This window comes from Catharus ustulatus, chromosome 1, assembly GCF_009819885.2.
Source record: "Catharus ustulatus isolate bCatUst1 chromosome 1, bCatUst1.pri.v2, whole genome shotgun sequence".
Taxonomy (NCBI): domain Eukaryota; kingdom Metazoa; phylum Chordata; class Aves; order Passeriformes; family Turdidae; genus Catharus; species Catharus ustulatus.
The window spans coordinates 30,674,176-30,699,937 of NC_046221.1; the positions used below are offsets into that span (position 1 = coordinate 30,674,176).

Here is a 25,762-nt window from a genome sequence, read left to right on the forward strand (position 1 = left end):
ACAAGGTTTGTTTCTTCTATTTCCATGTTACTAGATACTCATTCTGCTATTAGTGTCATCTGCTTGCAAGAAGACTACTGCAAAATAAAGACTTGTTCCTATAGATGATCATACTCCTTAGCATTCTTGTTGCTTTAAATTTTTATGCAAGGACCTGGTAAGCTTTTAGTGCCATCAAGGGAAAAGACCAGATGATGAAACTGCTTCCTAGCTTTTCCCAGCTTGCGCACAGATGATGGTGGTGATGCAGCAGAACTGGCTGGCAGCAGCAGGTTGTTTTCCTAACCAAAGAGTCATAGCTTTTTCTATATGCTCCTCACGCATGCTCAGAAGTGCTGAATTCACATTACTGGCAGCTCACAGCTATAGGTCTTCTGTTTGCAAGAAAAGAAGTTAGGCTAATCTAATGAGATATTTTAAAGAAAGATGACTTGCTAGAGGCATATAGCATTATCACTGAACCAACTGCTTCAAAATGTATGTCAGGTGTCTAAATTAGTTATGACACTGTTTTAAGATTTGATATTAGGAAAGAAATTGGGTTCTTCAGATTTAACTTCTAAATTGTGAGCCATTTACTGTTCATGATTTCAAGGTTTTGCTGATAACCAAACTGTCTATTTCTGAAAAGTTCTTACCTCACCAAAGGAGCACAGCAGCTAACTTTACCACAGCTAAGCCACGCTAATAGAGAAGAGAGACTATGCTTTATAGAAACCACAGAAAGAAGTAACAGATTAACCAAAACTTGGCATTCTGTCTTTCTCTTTGCCCTGTGAATTTGTTTCACTGGGGGATTGCCGATTTGGATGAAATGTCTCTATCTCTATCTTTCTCTCTGTTCTGTTCTTTAGCAGGATATCAAAGGAAAGTACCAGTCATGATATCACCGGGAAGAAAATTACTGTTCTGGTTCCTGGACAAATGACGTAGGAATGACAATGGAACTGTGTTTATTTAGTCTACATAGAAGGCTGGGGGTAGATCTTACTGCAGTCTTCCACTCCAGAAAGTGGAAGACTCTTCTAACTCCAGTAAGGAGCTAGAATGAAGACAGAGCCAAACTTCTCATCTGACACAGCAAAAGAGCAAGACAATGGCCACAAGTTGCAACAAGGTTAATTCTGATAATGGAAAGGTTTTCACAGTGAGAGTACTCAACCACTGGAGCAAATTGGTGTTGCCCTTCATCCTTACAGACATTGAAACTTTGTCTGAACATCTCTAGGAAAACTGCTGTGGCTTTTGAGCTGAATGTTGGATCAGACAGCTCCCAGGAGCCCCCTCCAACCTGTGTTCTCCATGGTTCTGTGACAGGCAAACATGGCTCATCACACAGCTCACATCCAAAGGAGGAACAGTGACACGGCCAACACATACACCTGGTGATGACCACTCAGCAAATCAACTTACATCAGAACCTTAATGCTCAGATTTCCTTTGTGATGCCCAGCTTTTCCCCCCACCCTTACACTTCCACCATCCAAGGTCCTGGTCAAATAATGCTCTTCTGTTCTGCTATGTACTTATAAAGGCTTAGGATTTCTGCTTCTTAGAATTTCTTGGAAGTCTCCCAGGGAATCACCTAGAAGGGATTCAGCAGATGGTATCCATTTTCCCTTGAAGAGGCGGTGGTTTCTCCAGAATGTGATAAATAGGAACTCTTCAGAATGCAAGGGTAATGAGAACCCACAGCAGACATAATATAAACCCAATGAAATCTGCAATTTATCTGAAAGCTAGTTACTCTCCCACAGCTTAAACCCCAGTGTTAGTCCACAAGCATTAAAATGTCCTGTTAATTACAGAGTTATTAACTTGTATCTGCTGTTGAAGTTTGCTGGGTTTATTTCAGACCTGAAGAACAGATGTGGCAGTGGGTCAGGTACCAGTATGTTGCCACAATCCCCTTCCCATGGAAACAAAGAATGATACACACAGTCTCTGAGAGGCTACTCTCCTGCTAGTTATCCACTTCTCCAGAGAGACACACAAGTGCCTTATACATAACAGGCCAAGTACGTTTGGATTTGTCTGAGCGAAGCCCTAGACCACTTCACTTCCAGGATCTTGAATTCTGCCTTTTTCTCTTCCAGACTTAACTAAAAAGAGCATTTCTGAATCCTGGTCCTCAATAGAAGGACTGGGCTATCAGTCAAGCCCTTTGAGTACTACTATTAAGAATACCATTATACTGCTATTTTCATCTTCTGGTTGCTTCTTTAATACATTAGATATAACAAATTCTCTTTATCCAAATCCTCTATCAGCTTAATTCAGAAAGGACTTTAAATGTCATGAAAAGTGATTCTTACAGTTAAGATCTTTAGAAATCCCATGACATAGCTTCTGAACTTATAAGTATTTGCCTCTTTTACTATTTTTAGCAGGCTGGCCTCTGAAATACACTTTCCCTTCAAAGTCTGTGTCCTGGGGCTGTTTTAGTTCTTTGTTTTGTTGTTTTGCTTTTTTTTCTCCCTCACCTGTCTATAAACTTTAGAGGGACAAACTTCACCAAGCCCATCTTCTCTGGTAAGCATTATTCATGAGACAATTCAAAAGATGTGGGCATCAACTGAGTTAACAAGGAGACATGCTATTGTTACACTGCGATGTTATTTTCCACCAGTGCGTGGTACATCTAGTGGGAATCATAAAGAATGGCTCAAAAAGCAAGGCTGGGCAAACAGCTGCTCCATCCAGCACAACAGTTTTGCACTTGCCTGTGGCTGCTTCTGCTTGAGTAAGTCTCCCTTCTAGGTAGTTTCCTAACAGCAATTTAACTTTCCGGGCTCAATCCAAGAGCTTTATGCTACTTGGATTCTGGTCAGAAAGTTTGTCAAAGAATACACTCATTATCTGTCTGTCCAAGAGCAAAGATGAACAAACCATTATTTCCTTTGTAACCGCTTGTTAGATTTATTAAACTGAACAGGAGCTATGTCTTTGTGCTTTTGGAGGAGCTAATTTCTGACCTAGTTGTGGATTGCTCCAGCCACAGTACTTAAGTATCCTATTTCCCTGTCCTAATTTCCCTTTCTCTAGCTACAATGCTCCATTTCACCAAATAAATAAATAAAAATGCCAAACAGTTTTATACATTTTTTTTTCTCTGCAGAGAAGACTCTTCAATTCAAAGAACACAGACAAAATTTTTCTACATGCCAGGCTTACCTCTCCACTGTGTCTGGCTCGTACTGATCATTAACAAGAAACAGCACCACAACACTTTGTCTGTCAACCTGTAAGGCAGCAAAGATCCATGCAACAGCTCTGCCTACTCATGCTATGCCTCACTGCCTAGTGCCAGAAAGGGCTTCTTTAAGGTTGGTGATGGGATGGCACAAGTGGAATAGCACTGCTGGGAGCTGGTTTTGTTCCAGGAAGTAGGGAGAATTTCATGACTGCAAGCAAACACCACGGCACAGCAAATTCATTACTAACACCTCAGGAAATAACTGGGGTATGTCCACAGGATATTTGTACTGAATTTGAGGGAAAAAAAAAAAGTCTCAATTGTTACAGCAGATAACGTTTTAAGGGTATGTTTAATTGATTCCATATGTTCAGTCATAGGTACTGACAACTAAGGTGACTAACTAACATGACTAAATAAGTGAGGCAGTTCAGGTGACTGAGATGACTCAGATTTTCCTGCTCAGTGACACAAGAAATGACTGGACATTGGAAACTCTATATCCATGGAGAAACACGATTGATGATAAAACAGCATTTTACTTCACAGACTTTACTGATAGATTCTATGTTTGTCACCAAACTTCAGGCATACTTAACTGGCATGGGAACATGCTTTAATGGTTAACTGCCAAGGAAGGATAAGCACTTTATTTACTCCAAGTAAAGCCAGCTGAAACCCTGTCTTGTTGTGTGTATACACTATTCACCAAAACTAACATCTAAATATGTCAACTGTATGCAATAAATACTACTCCTGGAAACACCTGGCTTTCTTAACCCTCTTTTACCCATCCCTGGTTTTGATGTGCATGAGAAACTTTATACAAATGAGAGGAAGAAAAATGACTTTACAAGACAAAGAGTGAAATGAAATACCTAAAGTGCTGTAAATGATTTATTGTAAACCTGGGAAAAATAAAGCGATAAAAATCAATTTCTGCAAGCGATGTTTCACTCACAACATTTTAGACACTCCATAATAGTAGAGAGCAACAAAAAAGGTCACACTGTCTTAATTTTAAGACAATATTATATACTTTAGGAGAACTTTGTACATACTTGAGCCTTCACTTTTCAAATTTGTGTCTCAGAAGTGACACAGACCTTTAGATTTCAGGCATGTAATAGAAACCAGAAACCCATGTACCCCATGTGAGGTCACAGCCTACAGAAACTGAACAGATTTGCCTATGAGCTGAGTTTTCATTTAGTGTGTTTCAGTAAAAGGCTTCATGCAGCAATCCTCTGGAAAGCAATCCAGCTGATTTGAGCTTACTGGGAAATCAACAGTAAACTACCCAAACAGCTTCATTTTAAGCTATTCAGACTAGCAAGAAGTGAACCCCAGTAACTTTGTGTTTCCACTCCCCTCTCCCTTTGCACAAGCATTTACGTTTTGTACTGTCTTGTGAGTGCACGTCAGCAGCATTACAAGTGCCCAGGGTACTCTCCCCCCACTGCAGTTTCCCATGAAAGAAAAACTAATTCACACTGTTTGTAGCTCCTCCTGCTGCCAGCAGCGCCACTGAAACACACCATAGAAGGGCAGGAGAACAAAGAGTGTGCAAGGAAGCGAGAAATAAGCACCAGAAAGACAGTGAGGAGAGGAAAGAAAAGGAAAAGGCATATTCTGCTCTTGCTTATGTCCAGCTCTGGATTTATGTAACGGAATGAGAGTGCAAAATTTATCTCCTATAAAGACAAAGGCTGAGAAAACAAATACCTAGGATCCTCATTTGGACCAGGTCATTAATCTCAAAAAAACCCCAAAACAAACAAACAAACAAAAAAAAAATATCAAAGTATCACTATCTATATTTTTCTTACAAAGAAAATTTCCCTCCAGCTGCAGGAGAGTCTTTTCAAAACTAGCAAGTCATAATAAGCCATTTAAAATAATTCAGCCAATTTAGTTCTAGCCAGACTACAAGCTAAGTAGTGAAGCCTGATTTGAAATGGGAGCACACACTCCTGACCACCATCAGAAATTACAGACATCAGTACAGGTGACTGCTGTATCACCAAAAGTGTTATTTTAAATCCAAACCATATTACTCCAATTCTGTACTACAGCTTGTGAACAAAATTGGAAGGGGGATTGAGGAAGGAGCCCTGCGACATTTGTCATAGCTCTATTTACTTAATTTGAGCCTTTGAGTGCTTACATCAGCTGAACTATGCCCCACAGTTTATGGCCAGAGGTGGGTAGGAACCACGTTGCATCACACATGGTTGGATGCCTACCTGAGCATGAAGCAGTGAACATGCAAAAGGTACTTCCCACCCAGAACAGGCTGTAGGAGCTGGATACTTTAATAAGAAACGCCAGCATTAATTAAGAAAGCGGAGGTACAGCTTTTAATAATTAATAGTGAAAGAGATCTTCTAAAAAGACGAGCAGTGGATGATCGTATTGAATAATTCAGCACTATAACCAAAGCAACAATAGCACAGTAACTTTAGATGTTAGCATTTGCAACAAAATCCAACAAAAACATTTGATATGCTGATGGTTGCTTGTGTTCAGGAAAGGGCATACATCCAAAATACACTTTTCTATCAAGTGGACAATTTCTAAAACCGGTCTTCACAATAAAATTATAAGCTGCTACTAAAATTACACTGAAACAAGTGACTTCATACTGGGTTTATGCTCTGCCATAAGTTGGGCCCAAAGGATCAGAAGCATGGCCCAGTAAAGGCAGTACCTCCAGTCAGTAAATCTGCATATCCAATAGGACAAATTAACTACAACATTAAGTCAGTTTAATTATCAGAGAAAAAAAATCTCAACATATTTTTAATGCTTCCTGTAATTTCACAAAGGTCTAGCAGCAGGGATGTCAAGTTTAGAAACAAACATAAAGCTTCAGTAGCTGTTAAGCATTCAGATTTAATTTGTGGTCACAAATATTGCAGAATTTGAATTTTTTGTCTGTCTAGCAGCTGAAAGGTAGATATACATCAATAGAAAAGCAATAGGTCTTTGTTACTGCATAAGCAAAAAAAAATGTGTATTGCATACAATTGGAGAAGTCTAGCAAAATACCAAAGAGCATGGAAAAAAGATGCTTACAAATAAATGAGTGACAGACTAGGAAAAAAGACAAATTGTGCTGCTGTTCAGTCTCACTGCTGGCAAGGATTATTTGCCTGCTGGGGCTTCCTTAGCAGAAGAAGGCCATCCAAATTACAGAAAAACCCCTGCTTTCATAATTTCCTCCCTGAACTGTTTTGATGACAAGTTCCTGTTAAGAATTGTTGTGAATTCATCAGAAAATAGATGCAGCTTCCTTTGCTTACTAGGAACTGATGATCACAAGTTCTGCGGCACCAAAAAAAAACCCTGATGACGTGAAACTACGGTGTCATGCTTTACAGACTCCCAAGGGAAGAACAAGCATGTCCTCGTTTCTTCGTGAAGCCCAGCAAAAAAGATATGAAACTATCTTGAACACTAATCCCGCAACAAATGTCCACACTGGAATAGCTGGCAGATACTAGATCTGTTGTATTTAATATAAAGCATCATTCAGCAGGCTGCAGCCCATGGGGACTGTGAAGACAGGATTTTGGATGGTTGTAGTGAACCAGGATGCTATTCAAGCTAAGTATGAACATTTCATAAAAACTAAGTACTGAGTAGCAGGAAATTGTCGATACGGGTGGGAGGTTTTTTAAAGGAGAATAATTGTAATTGGAAATATTTAACCCTCAAACTAAGGAAACATACAAATATGTAAGGAGGTACAGTACAAAGAAAAAAAGATAAATAAATAAATAAAATATGCTAAAAATAGAACTAAGCGGACAGCAGCAGCGCTGGGTTGACGGTTGGACTTGATCTCTTCCACTCCTCATGAATCAATGAAGCGCTGGTAAAACTGCCAGCGCTCCGAATAATTTCACGCTCTGCACAAGTAAATCCCTGGATGTTTTCCTTGGGATTACACAGGCCGTGGATTACAGGGGTGCGCCGGCACCGGCGAGGCGCCGCCGCTCCTGCGGGGAACGGAGCGGAGCCGCGGCGGGGTCCGGCGGGCGGGGGCGAGGCGCGGCCTCGTGTCGTCACCGCAGAGGGGACCGGGGAGAAAGGGGCTCGTGTCGTCACCGCAGCAAGGATCAGGGATCAGGGACCGGGGCTCATGTCGTCACACCAGCGGGGATCAGGGATCAGGGACCGGGGCTCATGTCGTCACACCAGCGGGGATCAGGGATCAGGGAGCGGGGCTCGTGTCGTCACACCAGCGGGGACCAGGGACCGGGGACCGGGGCTCGTGTCGTCACACCAGCGGGGATCAGGGATCAGGGAGCGGGCCTCGTGTCGTCACCACAGAGGGGACCGGGGACGGCGGAACGGGCCCCGCCCGCGCAGCGCGAGCCGCCGGACAGCGGGTGACGGCAGCGACGTCACCGCCCTCATTTGCATACATTTACCTTTGCGCCCCGCGGCGGCCAATCAGCGGGCGCCGCTCACCTGCTGCGGCCGCACCCGCGCGCGGCGGGGGCGGGGCCGCGGCCTCCTGGCGGAGCGGCTGCCGCGCGGGGCGGCGGTGGCGGCGGAGCGATGGCGTGCGGGGGCTTCGCCTGCTCCAAGAACTGCCTGTGCGCCCTCAACCTGCTCTATACGGTGCGTGCCCCTCGTCTCCGAGCACCCCGCGGGGCTCTGCTCGTCCTGCCCCTCCCGCCGCCGCCTGAGCTAGGCTGGGGAGGCGGCGGGGTTCGCTGCGCTTCTCCCGGCGGGATGTGGGGGGGTCCGCGCTGCGGCCGCTGGGCGGTCGCGGCTTCCGGCTCGGGAGGACGGGGTTGGAGGGGTGAGGAGGTGACAGCGGTTAGGCCGGGTTTTGTCACCGCGCGGACGTGGCCGCTCGGGATCAAAATCCAGGGCGGCCTGGGAGCGCTGCCCGCCCGGGGCGGCGGCTGGCTCATCTCCTGCAAGGAACGGCCCCGGGGCCCGGCCCGCCGGTGCCCTTTTTCTCCGTCTGGAAAGGGCGCTGCACCAATCCAGGCGTGAAGCAGGAGATTTGTTATTCCTCAGCCGAGGATCGGCGCCCAAATGAGTGCGGTTCGGTCCGTGACAAGGCCACCAGCACCCCCGGTGTTCCCAGGGAAGGACCCGGGGGTTACCAGGTCGGGCGGCCTGGGGTGGTGGCGACATACCTGAGGAGGGGGAAAGAAGTAGGATGTTAAATAAATGACTTTGCTGAGGAGTACCAGGCAGGTGCCTGATTTTGTTCCAACATGTTGGAGGGCTTGTTTTCAACAGAAAAGAATAAAATCTCGAATTGTGGTGTAGGTACGGGAATTTTTTTCCTCGCCATCTATTTTTAAAGGGCTCAGAAATAGCAAGAAATGGGAGTAAGCGTAATGGCTTCCTCTCACAGCACATCTGGAGAGGTAGAATGTCCTCTAATGTTTCAAGTTAACAACTGTGCTTGGGAGTGACTTTCAGCAGACTGAAATTGGGGTCAGTCAGTGCTTGTGGGCAGTTGTATCCTTGGTTTTCCAAAAGCACTGTCCAATCTCAGCTGCAGGCAGGACGGGAGAACCAAGCAGGTCTAACACTGTTCATCAGAGCAAGCAGTAGCTGGCAATGACTGGACCTGATGGTGCTCACCAGGATGGAGCACGAAGGGATGTGGGAGCACCTATGCTGAAGCCAGAGTTGGCCAGTGTTATATTCTTGGGTGTATGAGGTCACTTGACCCCTCCTTTCCTCAGAAAAGAGCAAAAGAGAAACCTTTATATAGGAGAGGCTGCAATACTATTTGGTCTCCATCCTTGGAGGAGTTTGAGTAGTGAAATATGTCCCTGAAAAGTGTGGAGCATGCTTAGGCAGCCCAGCCTACCCACTGTGAAAGTCAGCCTGGATCCCTGTGATGCCTTGTGTTGTTGGGCTACACCCAGCCAGAACAAAGGGAAGCTGATAGGTGTTTGGTATCTGTAGTTGAACGTAATTTTAATGTATGTAGAGTGTCATGATGGAGCTAAGTTAGAGTCATAAAATAGCTCAGGTTCAAAGGGACTCCAATCATTGTGGTCAACTTTTCTTGGAATTTTCCTGTCCTAGTAGGTGGGTTATGGGTGCATTATCCCATCCCAATTTCACTTTTCAGTTAATGCAAGACTTCTTTTGTTATTATTGCTATTATTCCTTGAGTGACGGAAGAGTGAGAGAAATCTGGATCATTCTCAGATGGATGCACAAATCTTATTGTGATGTCATGTGGACATCAGGTATTTTTTTCCTGATGACTCCATCGTTTATTTCTGAAGTCAAATAACCATATATTAACCAGGTGTAATGGGTCTGGTAGGTCTTTTGGACATACCTGGCCTCAGCAAGGGTGGGTTGAACTTTTGGACTTCTGTAGTTCTGTCCGTGGTACCTGTACAATGTATTTACAACCTTAATCTCTGATGTCTCCTTGAGTAGACTTTACTTTGTGGGTGTCACTTGGTCTAAAGTCACTTGACCTATACAGAACATATGTTTTTGCTGAAAGAAAGGAATGACATCTTTAAATAATAGTTACAAGAATATCCAGTTGTTATTGCTAGTATTGTTAATTAATTACAGACAAGTTACAAGACTTAATGCTTTTAAATCCATGGTTGGAGAAATAGCATAGTGCTTAGTTGGCCTGGTAGAGTTGATCTAGTAAAATGTGTGTGCTTCTCTGTTCTGTTAGACAGAAACCTGAAATACAAGGGTTGGAGCATCACAGTGAATGACGGACTTCTTTTCTCACAGCTGGGAAAAAATACAGGAGACAATCAGGGCAATAACTTAGTAATCATCTCTTTAAAACAGTGTTGATTCACTAATAAGTGTTGAGAAGGAAGCAGTGGTGGTAAGAAGGGATATATAACACTTGGATGTTTTTATTGCCAGCACTGATGTATCTGTATGACATGAATTAACCCTGAAAACTGTATATTGGACGTTTCAGTTTATATTCCGCCTTTCTTTAAAACACTCCAAGATAAAATATTATATTGGACCTCAATTTATTTTTTTAGTACTCCCTTTTTTGAGTTTTTGTTGTAGTACACCAAGAAAAATTTATGTCCTGACATTAGTTTCTGGTTTAAGGCAAAAACCCAGAAACCCAGTTACCTAATTGCTCACTTAATGTTCTTTTCAGATGTTACTTTGCTGATGACTTTTGGTTCTTTTCCTGACTAAGTTAGTGTCCTTAGGCCCTGATTCTATTTTTCAATCTATTTTATATGAGTAATTCTGGTATCTGTGCTGAGTCTTGCTGACTTCGGTATGGCTCCTTATGCGTAGAAAAAAATAATTGAGACTATTTATTGACTCTGGGTATATGATGATGTAAATTGTCAGAATAAAACCTTACATGGAGGAACTGAATACAAGAACATTTAAAGTACTAACTTTGGGTATCTGACCTATTTGGTTTTTTATTTAGTCAGTCATATTTGCATTTCCCATCAAATGGCAAATTCATACAAATTATTTAAAGTGCCTGTCCACAGAATTAATTCAAATTCAGGGATGTGTTTGTAGCTTAAAACTTAAGCTTCCAAGGAATTGTTCAATGTTTGTGTTGAAGTGCAAACAATCAATATCTTTGTTCAAATCTGATTTTTGGAAAGGGAAGTTCCTAACTACTGGTGAAAGGTTGAAGTGGTAGGTGAGCCATGGGATTACATATTCAAATTAAAAAAAAATACTGACAGTTCATTCAGGTGTCATGTGCTGGTTTTGTCACCCAAGCAGCTACTTAATTATTGCTGCAGCAGGAAACATAAAATGTTTGTTGGCAACATGTAAACATCTCACATTTTGATGAGCAGGCTTTCTGTTTTTCTTACACCTAGAGCAGCCATTTGATTTCAATTAAAGCGTACAGAACCTTTTCCATTATAAATGTGTATTTTTTTATAGCACAAAGCTTATTCTATAAAAGCATCCACATTTACTTGTAACAGTAGAAAGTACCGTATCAAAATAATTCACTTTTAATATTACTCCATTCTCTGAACCTCTTTTTTTGATTACCTATTAAGTGACTTGGTTTTTGCATCCATTTTCAAAGCGTTGTGTTTTTGGGGCTTATTTTGTTTTTCCTATCACTGTTTCTTTTTCTCTGGGTGCTGTAATTATTGAAGGTGCATTTGGGCTTTCTTCCCTCTTTATCAAACTTGCTTTCCCTCTGTTATGGAAATATGCAAAGATAAGTTTAGAAATTCTCAGATTTGGACAATGTGTGCTCGATATCATAGAATGATTTGGATTGGAAGGGACCTTCAAAATCGTGATAGTCCAACCCCCCTGCCATGGACAGGGACACCTACCACTAGACCAGGTTGTTCAAAGCCTCAACCAACCTGGCCTTGAAGATTTTAAGAGGGTTTTTAATTACTAAGCTATTTTATAATAATGTTTGTTATACTTTCACAGTTCCTGATGCAGAAGAATATTGCATCTTCCATGCAAATCAGTCTGCTTGATCTTTTTGCTGCATAGGGGAAACCTGGTATTAGAGGCAGGGCAAGCATCTGGATCTTCCTCGGGAGAGGGAATGTGGCTTCGCATTCTCTTGATATTTCCTGCTTGCCATAGTGGCTACACAGAGCCAGGTGCAAGCAGACAGGAGTTAGAGAAGCACAGTTCTTGCTTCAAGTGGCAATTTGTTTCACATTGGTAAGTGAACCTGTGATCTCTGAGTGCAGCTCTGTTTTGGTTTGTCCTAAGTTTGTTTTCAGCTGTAAGAAGTAAATAGCCCGCTGCTTGCCCTGTCTGACGGGCTCTATCTGACAGCATTTAGGTGTGCAGCATCAAGAGTTTGCCCCAGCACCAGCCTGTTCTGTGCTGGTCTCCCTCATTGTCATGACTGGATGGTCAGCAAAATGGGACATGTTGCCTTGAGGCCATTTCTGTTCTCAAGAACATTTTGAAGATGACAGTATAAGTTGGGCTATCTAGACTTGACATGTAAATAAAATTGGTACAGAGGCTCCAAGGTATTAGTCAAGGAAAGTAATGTTGGTCATGTCAGTCTCGTGGCCTTTTTGTTTTCATTGGCATTTTGGGAAGGCTACTATGCTCACGCTTGAGAACACAGAAGAGTACAGCAAAAGTACAGATAAATATTTAAAGATGTTTTCCCAGGGCTTGGAAAGGCCCTTGGCTAGTACTGTGTGTCAGTTTATAGCCAAAGTGACAGCAGTTTGTGGTGGTGGTGGGTCAGAATCGAGGCGTGTGCGGGGTGCATAGACCAACCGGGAGTGGGTTTTGGTTTTTTGTTGTCTTCTGCAGAATGTGCAGTGGCGTTTGGAGCTAAGAAGGCAGCCTGTCCTTAGGGAAAGAGCAGGAGAAGGACAGGGCACAGAGGAGAAGGGTATATGGAACGTGGTGTGTTTGATACTGCTGATCTTTTCAGCCATCCTGGTAGTGCAGGTGGGCACTTTAAAACCAGCACAATTATTGAGAACCCCTTTGAATGCCCTGTAGAAGCCTTGTAGCATACCTTGTTAGTTGCGGGGTTTTGTACTCTTGTTTTTGTGTTGAAGGGGATATGATGTATGTAAGAAGGATCTGTGGGCTCACCAGACTTTCTGAAAACATTTCATAACCTCTTAAAAAACAATGAACAAACATGTGAGTAAAAGTAAACATTTTAGATCATAATTGCTCCTGCTGCACAGCTCAAAACTTCCATTTCCAAAGACCAATATTAAGCAGGGGTTAATCTGACATTTTAGTGTGTAAGTAGTTTGTTACATGGCCAATAACGTGAAGAACTCTTTACAAGGCCTGAAACTGAAAGAACAAGCTTTTGTGACAGGAGTCAGGAATGCTGCCTTTCACATAAATTGCTTGTTCCAGACTATGTGTCTCAAGGCTGTTCAGTAATCAGACCACTGATCACTTTTCATTTTAAGTAAGTCACGTAAAGATGGAAGATTTTACTTTCTGCTGGAAATCCTTTGGAGAGCTTTCTTTTGCTCTCAGTAAAGCTGAAGTAGTACTGTAAGGAAATAAAGTTGCTTGCAGGTTGAGTAGCTTTTAGCTGTGATAGAAACCAATTCAGTTTCATTTTGACTCACTAAAGGTTATGGTTACACCACTATGGTTATACCGCCGATTGTTTTAATGTGGTATTTTTAAATGAAGTGCCAGGAATCAGAATTGTCTTTTAGATTCTCTTTGGCTGTGCAGAAGTGGTTGCCCAAGTTGAAGGGGAGAGTGGTGGAAACCTCTACCTTCAGTATATATGCCATTTGACATTTAAATTTTAAAGCACCCTTAAAAGTAGTAGAATATGAACTTACATGGAGAGAGAGAGGTTAGAGAGGATGTATTTCATCATTTGTGTAATCTCTCTGGTTTTAGTTCCTGTTCCATATTCACCCTGACAGCTATTCTGTAAATATTTCCCTTGCTGATATGAGTTTAAATGCTATATAATCTCTTTACCTGAGAATGGTGAGTCAGTAGTTCGGGAAATTTAAATTCTGAAATGTAGTTTTTACCAACTCCTGTTTGAGCTGACGTGGTAAGGAAGCAGTGGGAATACCAACTTCTGTGTATGACTTCCTTCCTAGCCGGTAGTCCAAGCTAGTTGAAATACCAAAAAGTTGCCAGTTAGTCGAGACAGCAGAATTGCTGTGGCTTGCTGTTGTAGGAAGGAGGAAGTGGTTTTAGCATTTGGATTGTTTTTCATGGCATTGTATAGAGAAATAGTTTGTCAGTATCTTTGTTTCTTTTTTGTAATGTAGACTATAAACTTGCACATCAGGGGCACTGGTGGAGAGAAATGGTTTTTTTCAGTACAGGAATGAGGGGAATGAGCAGCTATGTGTACAAGAGAACTTTGATTCAAAGAAGAGAGCAAATTAGGAGATTGGTTTGAGAAACTATTATTTTTGGAACATCTCTGAAGTTCAAATGTATGTATATATGTGTATAAAAAAAAAAGGGAAGTAATCTAAACTGGAGGCTGATCTCTTCCACTGATCTTGAACTGAAATCTTCCCTAAAATTTTCCCTATACAGACACTGGCAGGCATTGGAGTAATGTTTTTTCTACTGACAATATGCTTGATTTTTTTTTCCCATTTTTTTACTCCAAAGTGGAAATGCTTTTATCTCATAGGGAAGACCACTGATCATCACTTAGAATTTGTGGTACCTAAAGGTTTGTTCTGGTAAAGCATTTACTTAATGTCAAAAGTGCTAGCTTATATATTGAATTATGCTAAGCCTATATTTCTGTGTGTGCCTTTTAAGTAAGGTAGTTAGGGCTTGAATTGGTGGAGAAGATAATATAGTAAATGAAGATATTAAATAAAAAATACTGTCACCCCTCCATATTTATGCACTTTCTGTGGCTTTGTATTGTTTTTTCTGTTTTGTGGACAGTATGTGCTTATAGCTTCGCTCTGACACAAACTACTCCAGTTCGAGGTTATTATAATTCTTTGCTTGTAGTGCTTGTTGGCTTTTATGTGAACATGCCTTAAGTGAGTGTGACCTTTAAAATAATTTCTGAGAACAAGACTTGTACTTGTGTTTTTGAAGCCGTATAAGTACTTTTGAAGAATCATTTGCTGTCCTTTTATTGAGAGACTTTCTTACTGCTTGTAAGAAGGTGTTTTGCTGATAGACGGTTTAGAAACTGTGTAGTGAGCTAAATGGTGCAGAAAAATCCTTGCTCAGTGCTAAATCCGCCTCTTATCTACCTGTTAATACTTTGATTTTTGGTGTGGAGAGAGTGGCAAGGTCAAAGTGCTGGCTGTGGTGTGTGGGAATGTTGGAAGGCATTTTCCAGGCTCATCAGTCCAGGCACCTGCTCAGAGCAGGATTAGGAATAACAGTAGCTTGCTGTCTGTGGCTTAGTCTGTGGAGTCTTGGAAACCCCTGAGAACAAAGATCATCACCAAACCACCTTGGAGATATGTTTTCTAATGTCCAGTGTGAACCTTCCAAGCTATTATTTGTGATATCCAGAAGAGTTTGGCACCTTGTTTATGTAATGTGCCTTTAGCATCAATTACTATGTGATTAACCCTAGGCAGCCTCTTTGTCATACTAAATGAACCCAGACCATCACCGCTTCTCAAACCTCTCATTCTCAAGGCTCCATGCCGTTTTACTGGCTCATACCAGGTTCTCAAATTCCTTTTCCACCTGGGGTACTTGAAATAGAATGCAGTATTTGAGCTTCAATTGCACCAGCATTGTGTTTCCTTTGATTGCACTCCTCTTGGCTTTCTCTGTTTGCAATGAGAGCTGACTCCTGGCTTGTATGCAACCTGACGAACAGTTTGATCTCCATATCTATCTCAGTAAGGCTGTTGTTCAAATGCTCCGATCCCAGGCTCCACTGAAGCACCCAGGAGCACAGTTTTTCACTTTGCAAGGTTCCTAAGGTTGGCTTATTCCTCAAGTTTATCGTATATCTGAGTTCAGTCTCTTTTTGGGGAGTCAGCCATTCTTTCTTGTTTAGTATCATCCATAAATTTTCTGAGAATTCATTTTGTGTTGTATTCAGATTGTTGATGAAGTTACTGTGTGATATTGGCTCCAGTATCAGCCTTTGTGGTGGTGCTTACCTGCTACCAGCTGGATGCTGAGCCATCAATTACTACTCTTCATGTTCAACAGTCTGGCCATTCAGTCTAACAGGTCATTTCTCCAGCCCTCCTGTGGGAAACTGGATTAGCCATAATCACTAAAAACTGGACTGTGATTTCAGATATTTCTGGTGAATACATCAAGCAAATATTTGAAGTGTTGCTAACCAAAGCTAGCTTTGTGTAAGTAAATTCGTATAGGTAAAGTTTCACAAGTAATTCAGTCTTCCAAGAATGGTTTACTTTGGGAGTCTTCTGCTACTGTGAAATGTCGTTTCAGTCAAATAAAATGTGACATTCAGAAGCTCAGTAGAAAGTCCTTCTTCTTTTATTTAACAGAAATACATTTTTGCATGTAGGTAAAGCTTGTATGTTTAGAATGTAGATGTTACTCATTTGAAGTGGTTAGGGTCACTGATTTTGTTTCAAGTACATTATACTGTAACACCATAGCAGCTTCAGTTTTAGAAATACTGCATTTAAATCCTTTCATCTCAAAACACTGGAATAAGCACTGTTAAGTGGTCATTTCTACTGGCTCAACCGTGCCTTACACTATGAGCCTTGCATTGTTTTACAGACTTGTAAAAACTCTTCTCAAAACAACTTACGTTACTTTTCCTTTTTGTAGTAGTGTTTTACTTTAGGTTTTTGCATTATGGCACTAAAAAAATTATACAGAGGGAGTTATTCCTCTTGTTCACATAATCTATGCCAAACCTGAAATTATTTCATAATTTCATTTTTCAGTATACATGTGAAGAGACAGAAACTTAATACCAAATGAGTTTCTGGAGTGGTTAGTAAATCTGTAGTCTCCGTTTTAGTTTTGAAGCAGTCCATTTTCCACAATGGCAAGAAATGAATGGCCAGTAATAATTTTGATCCAAATCATGGATCTACCTGACTGGATACAGCATTTTTACATATTTTGTCAGCCAGAGCCCAGTAGCATGGATCTGTGATCGCACTGAATTTCCAGTTATTTTAAGGAATTGGGCCACGGACAACTTTGTCAAGTGAGAGAAAATAGAGCCTTGGTGTTTTGGAGGTAACTCTTGGAAATGAGATTGATAGCTCTAAAACTTGAATGTAATCAAATGTGAAACGAAACTATTTTGTTTCCTGAATGTCTGGATTTCAATAATGGGTTTAAAATCCAGAGAAACATTTATTCCTCCATATTATTTCAAACCAGAGCTGTTATAGATTCTGCATGTGTCTGTTTCTACCAGAAAAGCTTCTTGTGCCAGGGTGTCAGGACATGTCTAGTGTCACTTAACTAATTTCATGCATATATCATCAGATTAATGTAAGATGAGATCAGTACTGGCAGCAAGAAGCAACTGGTATCTTGCACCTCACGGACTGTGTTTATCCAGTAGGTCTTAGAGGCACAGATTTTGTCTCTTGTTTTGATTTCAGTATTTTAAGAATCAACTAATTTCAACTAATGCTTTTAGAGCTCTTATGAAATGAGCAAAGAGCTGAACAAACACACATTTTGGTATCTTGGAGGCAGATTGCTGAAAGGTTTGCCCTCTGACAGAAAAGTTTTGGTGAAAATCATTAGGAACGAAGTTTTCTTTGTGAAATAAATTGAAATTTGTCATTGCTTGTCTTTTTTTAAATTGTTTCTAAGACATGTAGTAGCAGTGTGAGTTAAGTGCATAGAAGCTGATGTAGAGCATGGGATGTCAGACAACACTTCTTGATTGGAAATTGGGTATGGGGTTTCTTTTGTTAATTGCTTCTGGTACTTACATGGAAAAATAAATCTTTCCAGTGGAATGAGACAGTGAAATTAAGTCAATAGGCACAGATCAAAAAAGGTTGGTCTTGGAATAAACTGATTAGCAAGGCTAATATTTAATGTACCGGTATCAGGAAGTTTATGGCATTGTGCAGCATGGATTCAGAAAATTTTTCTGTGTTAGAGCTAAGGTGTTTTATTTTTTTTCTTCAGTCCTCTCTGTAATTTTGATTCATGACACATTGGGCTGTTGTTTTGGTTTTAAATAAATGTGGTAATTCAGACTTTTTTAAGAAAAATGTGAAATCATCCTAAAACTGTGTTGGCATTGAACAATTCCTTTGAATTTTATATATTATGTCTCTTAATGTGTTAAGAGAGAAGTGTAGGTATGACAAATATCCTGCTTTTATTCTTGCAGGCTCTTAAATTTCTTGTGTGGATTACTGGTTTTTGGTAAAAAGTTTTTTGAGATGTGTTCCTGTGTGAACACACAAAAAATCCACCTGCTGTCTTTTGATCTTGAAGAGCATCTCTAGTTGTTTTACTAACTTTCATTGTTATGTGAGATTTCCATGCTTCAAGAGCTGCGTTACATAGGTTAGTCCTCTAAAATGTACTTAAATAGAAAAAGTGTACAAATGTATTTGGCATTAAAACCAACAAGAATTCCCAGCTGTAGGGGAATTCTAAAGTGATAAGTTGGAAATTGCCTTTTTTTTTTTTTAATCCTTCCTGCCTCTGAGTAAGCAATAAAATGTAATGAGAATGTGCCTTGTTTGGATGGAAATGGTGAACAAGTGTCAGTGCTTGCTTGATACCTGTTACTAAACAAAGCCAAGTAGTTGGACTAGACTAAGTGCCTACTGTTTTATATTGTTGGCTTGGATTTTTTTGAAATAGCTGTAAAGCTGGGTATTTTCTGATGAGATCAGAGTTTTGGAAAGTTAAAACATGCATGTTGAATTGATGTCATTTAACAGAGAATGTAATGAGCAATGTTACATGGGTTGGCTTTGTCTGCTACTTCCCTCCTGCTGGACTTCATTGCAGATTTCTCTGCAGCTTTTCATGTTGAAATTCCTTTTTTCTCAGGGTTGTGTTTTTTGGTGTGGAAACAGGAAAGGCTGGAGCTTCCTGCCCATATAAACAATAAATCTCTGTGAGGTAACTGGGACAGATTCCTGCCTGCCTTCCCTGAATACCACGTTTAAAAGGAAGGAAACAGTATAAGTGTTTTGAGTATTGAAATAGGATTCCCTTAATAGTAGAGCTATTTTCTTGAAGAAATATGCAGAGGAGACAGGATGCCCCTATTGTTTTACTGCATAACATCCTTGAAATTCGGTTCTGAAATGTATTTTTGTGTGACCATGTTAACTGTTGTGTTACATCATCAAGTATATAGAAACTTCTTTAATGAATTAATACAACTGATTATAGTTAGTTTTGGCAAAGTGCCCTTTTTTATACATTCAGAGCTGTGCAACTGTATATTCTATTTTCTTTAAATATACTGCCACAGTTTCACAAAACATTCAGAATTTTCATTCTTATTCCACTCTGAATTAAAGCTGATGATTTTAGCTTATTATCAGTTACATTATGATCCACAGTTTAGTGTCTCTAGTCAATCACTGATAGTGCAACATGGCTTTACTTATAGGTAGTTGGAGTTGTAACAGTTCCACATTGGCAGTGTGGAAGAATATGTATGCCTTAAAACATCTGGAACTGAAATTACCTATACAATGATGTGGAGGGTTGGTTTGGTTAGGGTTGTGTTTCTTCTCTTTGCACCAGAAAGAAAAATTGTACCTTTCTAAAAACAACTTTAATGTAAAAAATTCTGTGTAATTCTGTGTGTGGGAACCTGTTTTAATATGCAGTCTAACTTTGTGTTTTCTCTTCCCTCCAGCTGGTGAGCCTGCTGCTGATTGGAATTGCAGCATGGGGAATTGGCTTCGGCCTCATCTCTAGTTTCAAAGTTGTTGGAGTGGTAATTGCAGTAGGAGTCTTCCTCTTCTTCATTGCCTTAGTTGGATTGATTGGTGCAGTGAAACATCATCAAGTACTGCTATTCTTTGTATCCTTCTGATGCATTGCATTGATTGCGGCATGGCTTGAGCCATGTAAACAGCCTCCTCTGTCAACTGAGATGGCTGGGGGAAGTGCTTCAGAAACAGAACAGAAATTCACAATCCTACTTTGGTCAAGTGCAGTCTATATTAGACTTCCATCCTAGTTAACTTTATTTGAGTTTCCTCTTTTTCTTCCATTGTTTGTGCTCTGAAGATAGAAGTATTCACATCTCTTTTTAAAAATAAGACTATTTTAATTATTTGAGAGCTTTTTATGGTAGCTCACTGTGTCACAGGTGCCTCTTACTGTGTGCTCAGCCCTACACAGGGCTAAAGTAGGTGAGCTATTAATGTTTAACTTCTGTGGTCTGTGAATAAGAACTGACCTCCACTTTACAAACAGCTTAATTGTGTGAAGTATCTGCCTCTGAACACAGTAGCCAAATTTTGAAAGTACTCCCCAACTTTCAAAACATGATCTTTAGTATCAAAATTTATTCTTTTTGTTTTATACAGTCTTCAGATGAAGTACTCCAGAGTGTGTGAGGCAGTGTTCTAAGAGCAACCCTTGCCTTCAGTAATCTGAATGTGCAATACCCAGAAAAATGTTTCCTCTACTACTTTATTTAAGTGAAGTATATTGAAATTACATGGATCCCTAAAGCTGGAGAAAATAGCTGGAGATTTTTCTCTCAAAGCCCCTTTCATTAACCTCTCTGCTCATGTTTTCTTGCTAGGCAAGAAATACCTAACCCGGAAATACCAGCTATGTATAGTAGTAGCCAAAAAGAGATAATACATGGTGATTTGGTTTGGGAACATTATTTAGATAATCTTTTCCACATCCAGTCATAATTTGCTTCCATAGTTCTTTTGTTTTAAAGGATTTACTCAGTGAAATAAGGAATACCATTAGATGTATATGTCATAAAAGCAAAATTAATTTGAGAGTATATCCTTAACTATCCGTTGTTTCCAGTACATGATTATTCTTCTGCTAGTCTTTATTGTCCAGTTTTCTGTCTCCTGTGCCTGTTTGGCACTAAATGAGGAACAGCAGGTAAGAAAACTTTCCTGACTTCTCAGTTAATCTGTAGCATAACACTGTAAATATATATATACACAGGCACATGTATTTGTATATGGTCCTCCGTAAAATGGAGAGAGCATATTTCAAGAAAATCAGCATTGTCCTATTTCATAAATACTAGACCTTGATCAGTGCTTGGCTCTGGTAGCTAGAAAGAAATACATTTGGGTCCCAAAATACCTTTTTTTTTTAAATTGATTTTTTTAAAACTTCCTTTCTAGATTTATGGTCACAGGTGTAGCAGCATGATATCTTGAGTATATCTTATATTCAGCAATTTCAGATAAGCTGATGAAATATGCAGTAATCATGGTGTCAGTTTGGTAAAGTCACTGAATTGTTCTTGTGTAACTGGAAAGGTCGTAACTACATTAGGCAGTTATGTATGAGAGTAAAACAGTCTTCCATGTGGTATGAAGACCAGTTCTTAAAGTGAGTAAGGGCACAGTGAATAAATAATTGGTTTTTGCCTGTGAGGGTGCTTTTTATGTATAGCCTGGGCAGTCCCAACTAGATTAGTCACATGTCCCTTTGCTAGTGATCTTGTTGGGTTAAGAAAAACAAAGGAAAGAAAGGAATTATACCCGTGAATGTGCTGCTGTTAGATGCTGTTCTTTCATTGGACAGCAACCTCTTTGGACACTCTAGTCATTCTTTAATATATTTGCATTCTCCTGTTAAGCATCAAGATCTGAAGGCTTTAGGTAGAGCATTGTCAACTTGATTTTGTATATTGGCTTGTAGTGTAAAACAGTTCAATAATGTAATATGTGTTTGTTTATGGCTTCTAGAGTGAACTTCTAGAGGTGGGATGGACAAACACCAACAGCGCAAGATCAGATATTGAGAGAAATCTGAATTGTTGTGGATTCAGAGTTTTTTATGCGAATGCAACCTGCGCTGCTGTAAGTTCTTCAAGTGTGAGAAACTATAACTTTTTCACAGTGTTTGTTCAAAAATGTACAACTGTTTTCACAGTTACAGAAAGCAGCATTTTAACAGATGTGTGATGTAGTTGTTACAGTGATGCTAAGCTCTTAACTTGCTGGAAAGACAATTACAGGGCACCCTGCAAAATTTGTACTCCGCTGTCATTTATACATACTTGCTCTCTTGGAGGCTTAAAACTGCTGGAGTTTTGTCCATGGGTAGCAGTCTCTTCTAGAGCAAACTAGGTGCTTTCAAACAACAGTGTCATCAGCAAATAGAAAGCAATTTTGTCTATCTGCTACAGGATTGTCTTAGAACTCTCCAATGTAGACCATGTGCACCAATAATGGAGGAATATGCTGGAATGGTGCTGAGATTTGTTGGAGGGATAGGACTCTTCTTCAGTTTCACAGAGGTGAGTGGATGGTTGGAAAATTGAGTGCTTTTTTCCCACTATTAAAGTTTTGTTTTGTGAAACACAGTTTTTGAGGATTTATTACAGGTAACCTCAGTCTCAGGAGTCAATTAGGCCAAATTTTTCAAAACTATGAGCTTGTTTAAGTTTGTCAGAAGGAAGACTTTTCTTGCAACTTGTTATTTAGACAAGAAACTTCAGCATTAAAATATGGTGCTGTAAAGTTTAAGCTTTTCAGAAAGGTGTTTAATTGTACCATTCTCCAACAGTGAGTGCTGTTGCTTTATCTTGTTCCCTCTTCTTTCCACCTAGTACTTGCTCACTCTAGTACACAAGGTCTTTGAGGTTTGTTTTTTTTTGTGGTGCCACCTGTAGTGCAAAGATAGAGTTGCATGAGGAGTGAACTGTATTTTAAACAGTAGCTTAAAATTAAAAAGGTCTTTAGGCTCTTTGCTTTAGTGCCATGATAATGCATAACTTGCTTTATTGATTGGAGTATAAAATCCTCAGAGCAGGTCTTTTCTAATCCCGGAGCTGAGCATGTGAAAATGTTCTTCCTGCTACTTAGTGGAGTTTTTAGAAGGTTTGTACATATGACAGCAACAAGAGATATATGGCAACTTAAACAGAATCATGCTGACCTCAGCCATCTCAGCTAAAAATGTGAAGGGAGGGAGTGGAGATAGCTGGGGAGAATAGCAAGATTTGAAAATGCACAAGAATAACTGTATAGTTGGTAATGGTAAAATGAAACAATTTGGAGGATTTTTTTGTCATTATACTAAAAGCAGCTTTATGAGTATTTATTTTTGGAAGAAGAGAAGAATAATTTAACTTTCGTTATAACAATGGAAATTTTTTATTGCATTGTGAATATAGGTTTGGCTTTTGTTGTTTATAGTTTTGTGGGTTTTGTTTTGGTTTTCTCTCTGTTGCTAGGGTATGATTTTTCTCAGAGAGAGAGGGTGCATTTTTTTTTTCTATTAAGAAAGATGGAGTGTGGTTGTACAATTTTAGCAACAGTACAATATCCCAAACTTGTATACTGGAAATTCGTTGTCATGTTTTTATGTTTAAAGCAAATTTTGTACAACCATAGGATGGGGTGGAGACCCTCTGCTTAATAATATTTTTGGTTTTTATTTTCAGATTCTGGGAGTCTGGCTGACTTACAGATACAGGAACCAAAAGGATCCCCGTGCAAACCCTAGTGCATTTATTTGATAAGTTTATAAAGGACTAAATCTTCTCTCTGCACCCTCTACTTAAAAATACTGATTCTCCATAGTCTGGCATTTCTCCATAATAGGTATTCTACATGTACCCAAAATAAAACGCAAGTTCTGTAAGAAATGTGTAGTTTTCACATTTAATTTTTACTGTTTTTCTTCTAAGAATCTCTATCTTAAAGTAGATGGGTGCATTCAGTAGCTGGACAAAGTTGAACTGCTGGTTAAGACTTGTTATTTGATTTGGTGAACGCTATATAATGAGTTTTATAGCACTACTGGGTTATCTGGTGTAAAAAAAACTCCAGAGGTATTTTCTGCTGTATTCATTGATTACAAAAATTCACATGAATTCTCATTAAAGTGATAAAAATTTATGGTGGATGGTTGGGTATGATTTACTTAGGTTTTAGGATGTATTCTAGTAAACTTTTTTGTCTCCCACTTTCCTGTTAAAATAAAAATAGAAACTAGAGATGTTATTTTCTATAGTGCACATAAGTGTATGTTAATGACTACTGTAGTCTTCACCCCTCCCCTTCCCTGTTTGTTTTGGTTTTCTTGTAGCTTTAGAATTTTGTTGAGAATAAAAACAATGTTAATGAATACTGTCATTATGAGAACAATGAATGATGAAAACCAGGAGAATGTAATCTGCAGCTGATTAACTTGAAACTTTTTTCCCTTGACAAGTGAATGAGGTTTGGTATTTGCACAATCAATGTCTGTCATCTCTGATGTATAAAACTTGATATCTGGAAAGTTGTTGTACAGCTATTTTTTTTAGATGGTGTAAAGTCATTGTTGTAATAACTCAGCAGTATATATTTCTGTGTCATCCAGATAACAGTCTTGATTTCATGAGAGATTGAATGATGTGTAAAAAAAGAAAAACAGCAACAAAAACAGGTTTCCAGTAGTTTGTTTTCTGAAAACAAAAAATTCAAGTTAGAATGGTCCATTAACCATGTAGAAGGTATTGTGTGAGTTGAAGTAAAACATGGTTGCCTGTAAAAGAAGTGATGCATCAGCTGAAACAGCAGACATCTAAACACTCAAGGTGCACAATGTTCCATTTGTTTCAAATCATACTGAATTGCAGATCTGCACTGCGCCTTTTCTTCATTCGTTCTTCACTCGCTGCTGCTGGCAAGGTAGGCAGTTGCTGTAGCCTGAAAGACAAGTCTACAGACAGAAAAGGGGAAGAGTATTAAGGCCCTCTGCCAAGGAATACAGCACCTGAGCAAGGTGGAAAGGAAGTCTGGAGGCAGACAGAAGTAGATTCTCATACAGTCACCCTTTACTAGAGAGATCACTTCTTACTCCTGCAGAGAAGGCAAAAAGAAATTGAAGCACATGCCCATCAAAGCACTTTCAGATTTTGAGGAACTGAGTGCTCCTGAAAAAGGAATTATCTTGAGGTTTTGAAGGAGAAGAGCTGAAACTGAAAGCAGAGGGATGTCAAGAACTTGCTATAGAACTGCTTCACTTCAGATGTAGCTTAGTTTTCAGCATCCATGGTCATCATGGAGCTGTTCTGGGAGCTGCTGCTGTGCCTGCTCAGCTGCTGTGTCTAGCTCGAGCACATACCTAGAGAGCCAGGGTACGAGCCCACTCGTGTGCTGAAACACCTTAAAAGCCTTCAGGCCTACTGAAGTCTAATAAAATGTACACAGCACTTTTCTTCTCCCAGTTGCTGTCCTGTTTCCCCCAGTTACTCTCCAGCCATTCCCAATACATGTCAAGAGGGCAGTGGTGCTCTCATGGCCACTTTTAGGAACAGTTAATTTACCTGGTTTAGACAGCCCTGTGTTTTGTGCATTGCAGTAATAAATCCAAGGAGTTGTTACATGGAGAGGGTTAATGGAGCTTAAAATAATACCACGTTGCTGCTTCAATTTTGACCTTTTTGTTCCTGATTGATTTTGTAGTGCTTAGTTTTGGGTGGATCTGGTTTTATAAATGCGGTAGATGATGCTGGAGTGTAAATGTGCACCAATGCAAAAACACTGAAAATATTACCACTTCCAAAACTCTCATGTCTCATAATGTGAATTTGTTTTATAGTCAAAATACAGATCAGTGGGTTGTATGGAATGATTAAAGTTTTTCTATGCTATTAAGGATACATCATCTCTTTGGGATTGTGGTTAAACAAACCCATCCACTCACGCAAATGTTGAAATTCCCAATCAGAGGTGTGGATTTGCTTTCCAGACCTGGTTCTGAAGTAAAACACGAGTGACTTTGCTTTTGGAAGGTGAAGAGTGTTGCCTCTCTAAGTCTGACTTGTGTGAGTATACACGAAATGCTGTACTATTCTGACATGCCAAACTAGAGTACTTTAAAAAGTTATTTATACTTGTTCTTGTGGGTTTTGTCTTTGAACTTTGTTGCATTTTCTTCTTGAAAAACTTTTTCACTGCACAAAGATTTTTTTGTTGTTGTTTGTTTTCT

At 39.9% G+C, this 25,762-nt stretch overlaps 1 protein-coding gene across 1 annotated transcript; it reads left to right on the top strand.

Moving 5' to 3' along the window:
• Positions 1–7,715: 7,715 nt before the first annotated feature.
• Positions 7,716–25,438, top strand: TSPAN13 (tetraspanin 13). Its single transcript, XM_033075341.2, has 6 exons — positions 7,716–7,828; positions 19,479–19,646; positions 20,621–20,701; positions 21,523–21,636; positions 21,966–22,076; positions 23,226–25,438. The coding sequence occupies exons 1-6, from the start codon at positions 7,766–7,768 to the stop codon at positions 23,298–23,300; spliced, it is 612 nt and encodes a 203-aa protein (XP_032931232.1). The 5' UTR covers positions 7,716–7,765; the 3' UTR covers positions 23,301–25,438.
• Positions 25,439–25,762: the final 324 nt, after the last annotated feature.

What these genes read in the sequence shown, in the direction of transcription:
- TSPAN13 (XM_033075341.2), top strand. Translation starts at nt 7,766, where the DNA reads ATGGCGTGCGGGGGCTTCGCCTGCTCCAAGAACTGCCTGTGCGCCCTC. An exon ending in CACTAAATGAGGAACAGCAG is followed by an intron (nt 20,702 to 21,522) that starts GTAAGAAAACTT and finishes TATGGCTTCTAG; the next exon opens with AGTGAACTTCTAGAGGTGGG. An exon ending in CGAATGCAACCTGCGCTGCT is followed by an intron (nt 21,637 to 21,965) that starts GTAAGTTCTTCA and finishes TATCTGCTACAG; the next exon opens with GATTGTCTTAGAACTCTCCA.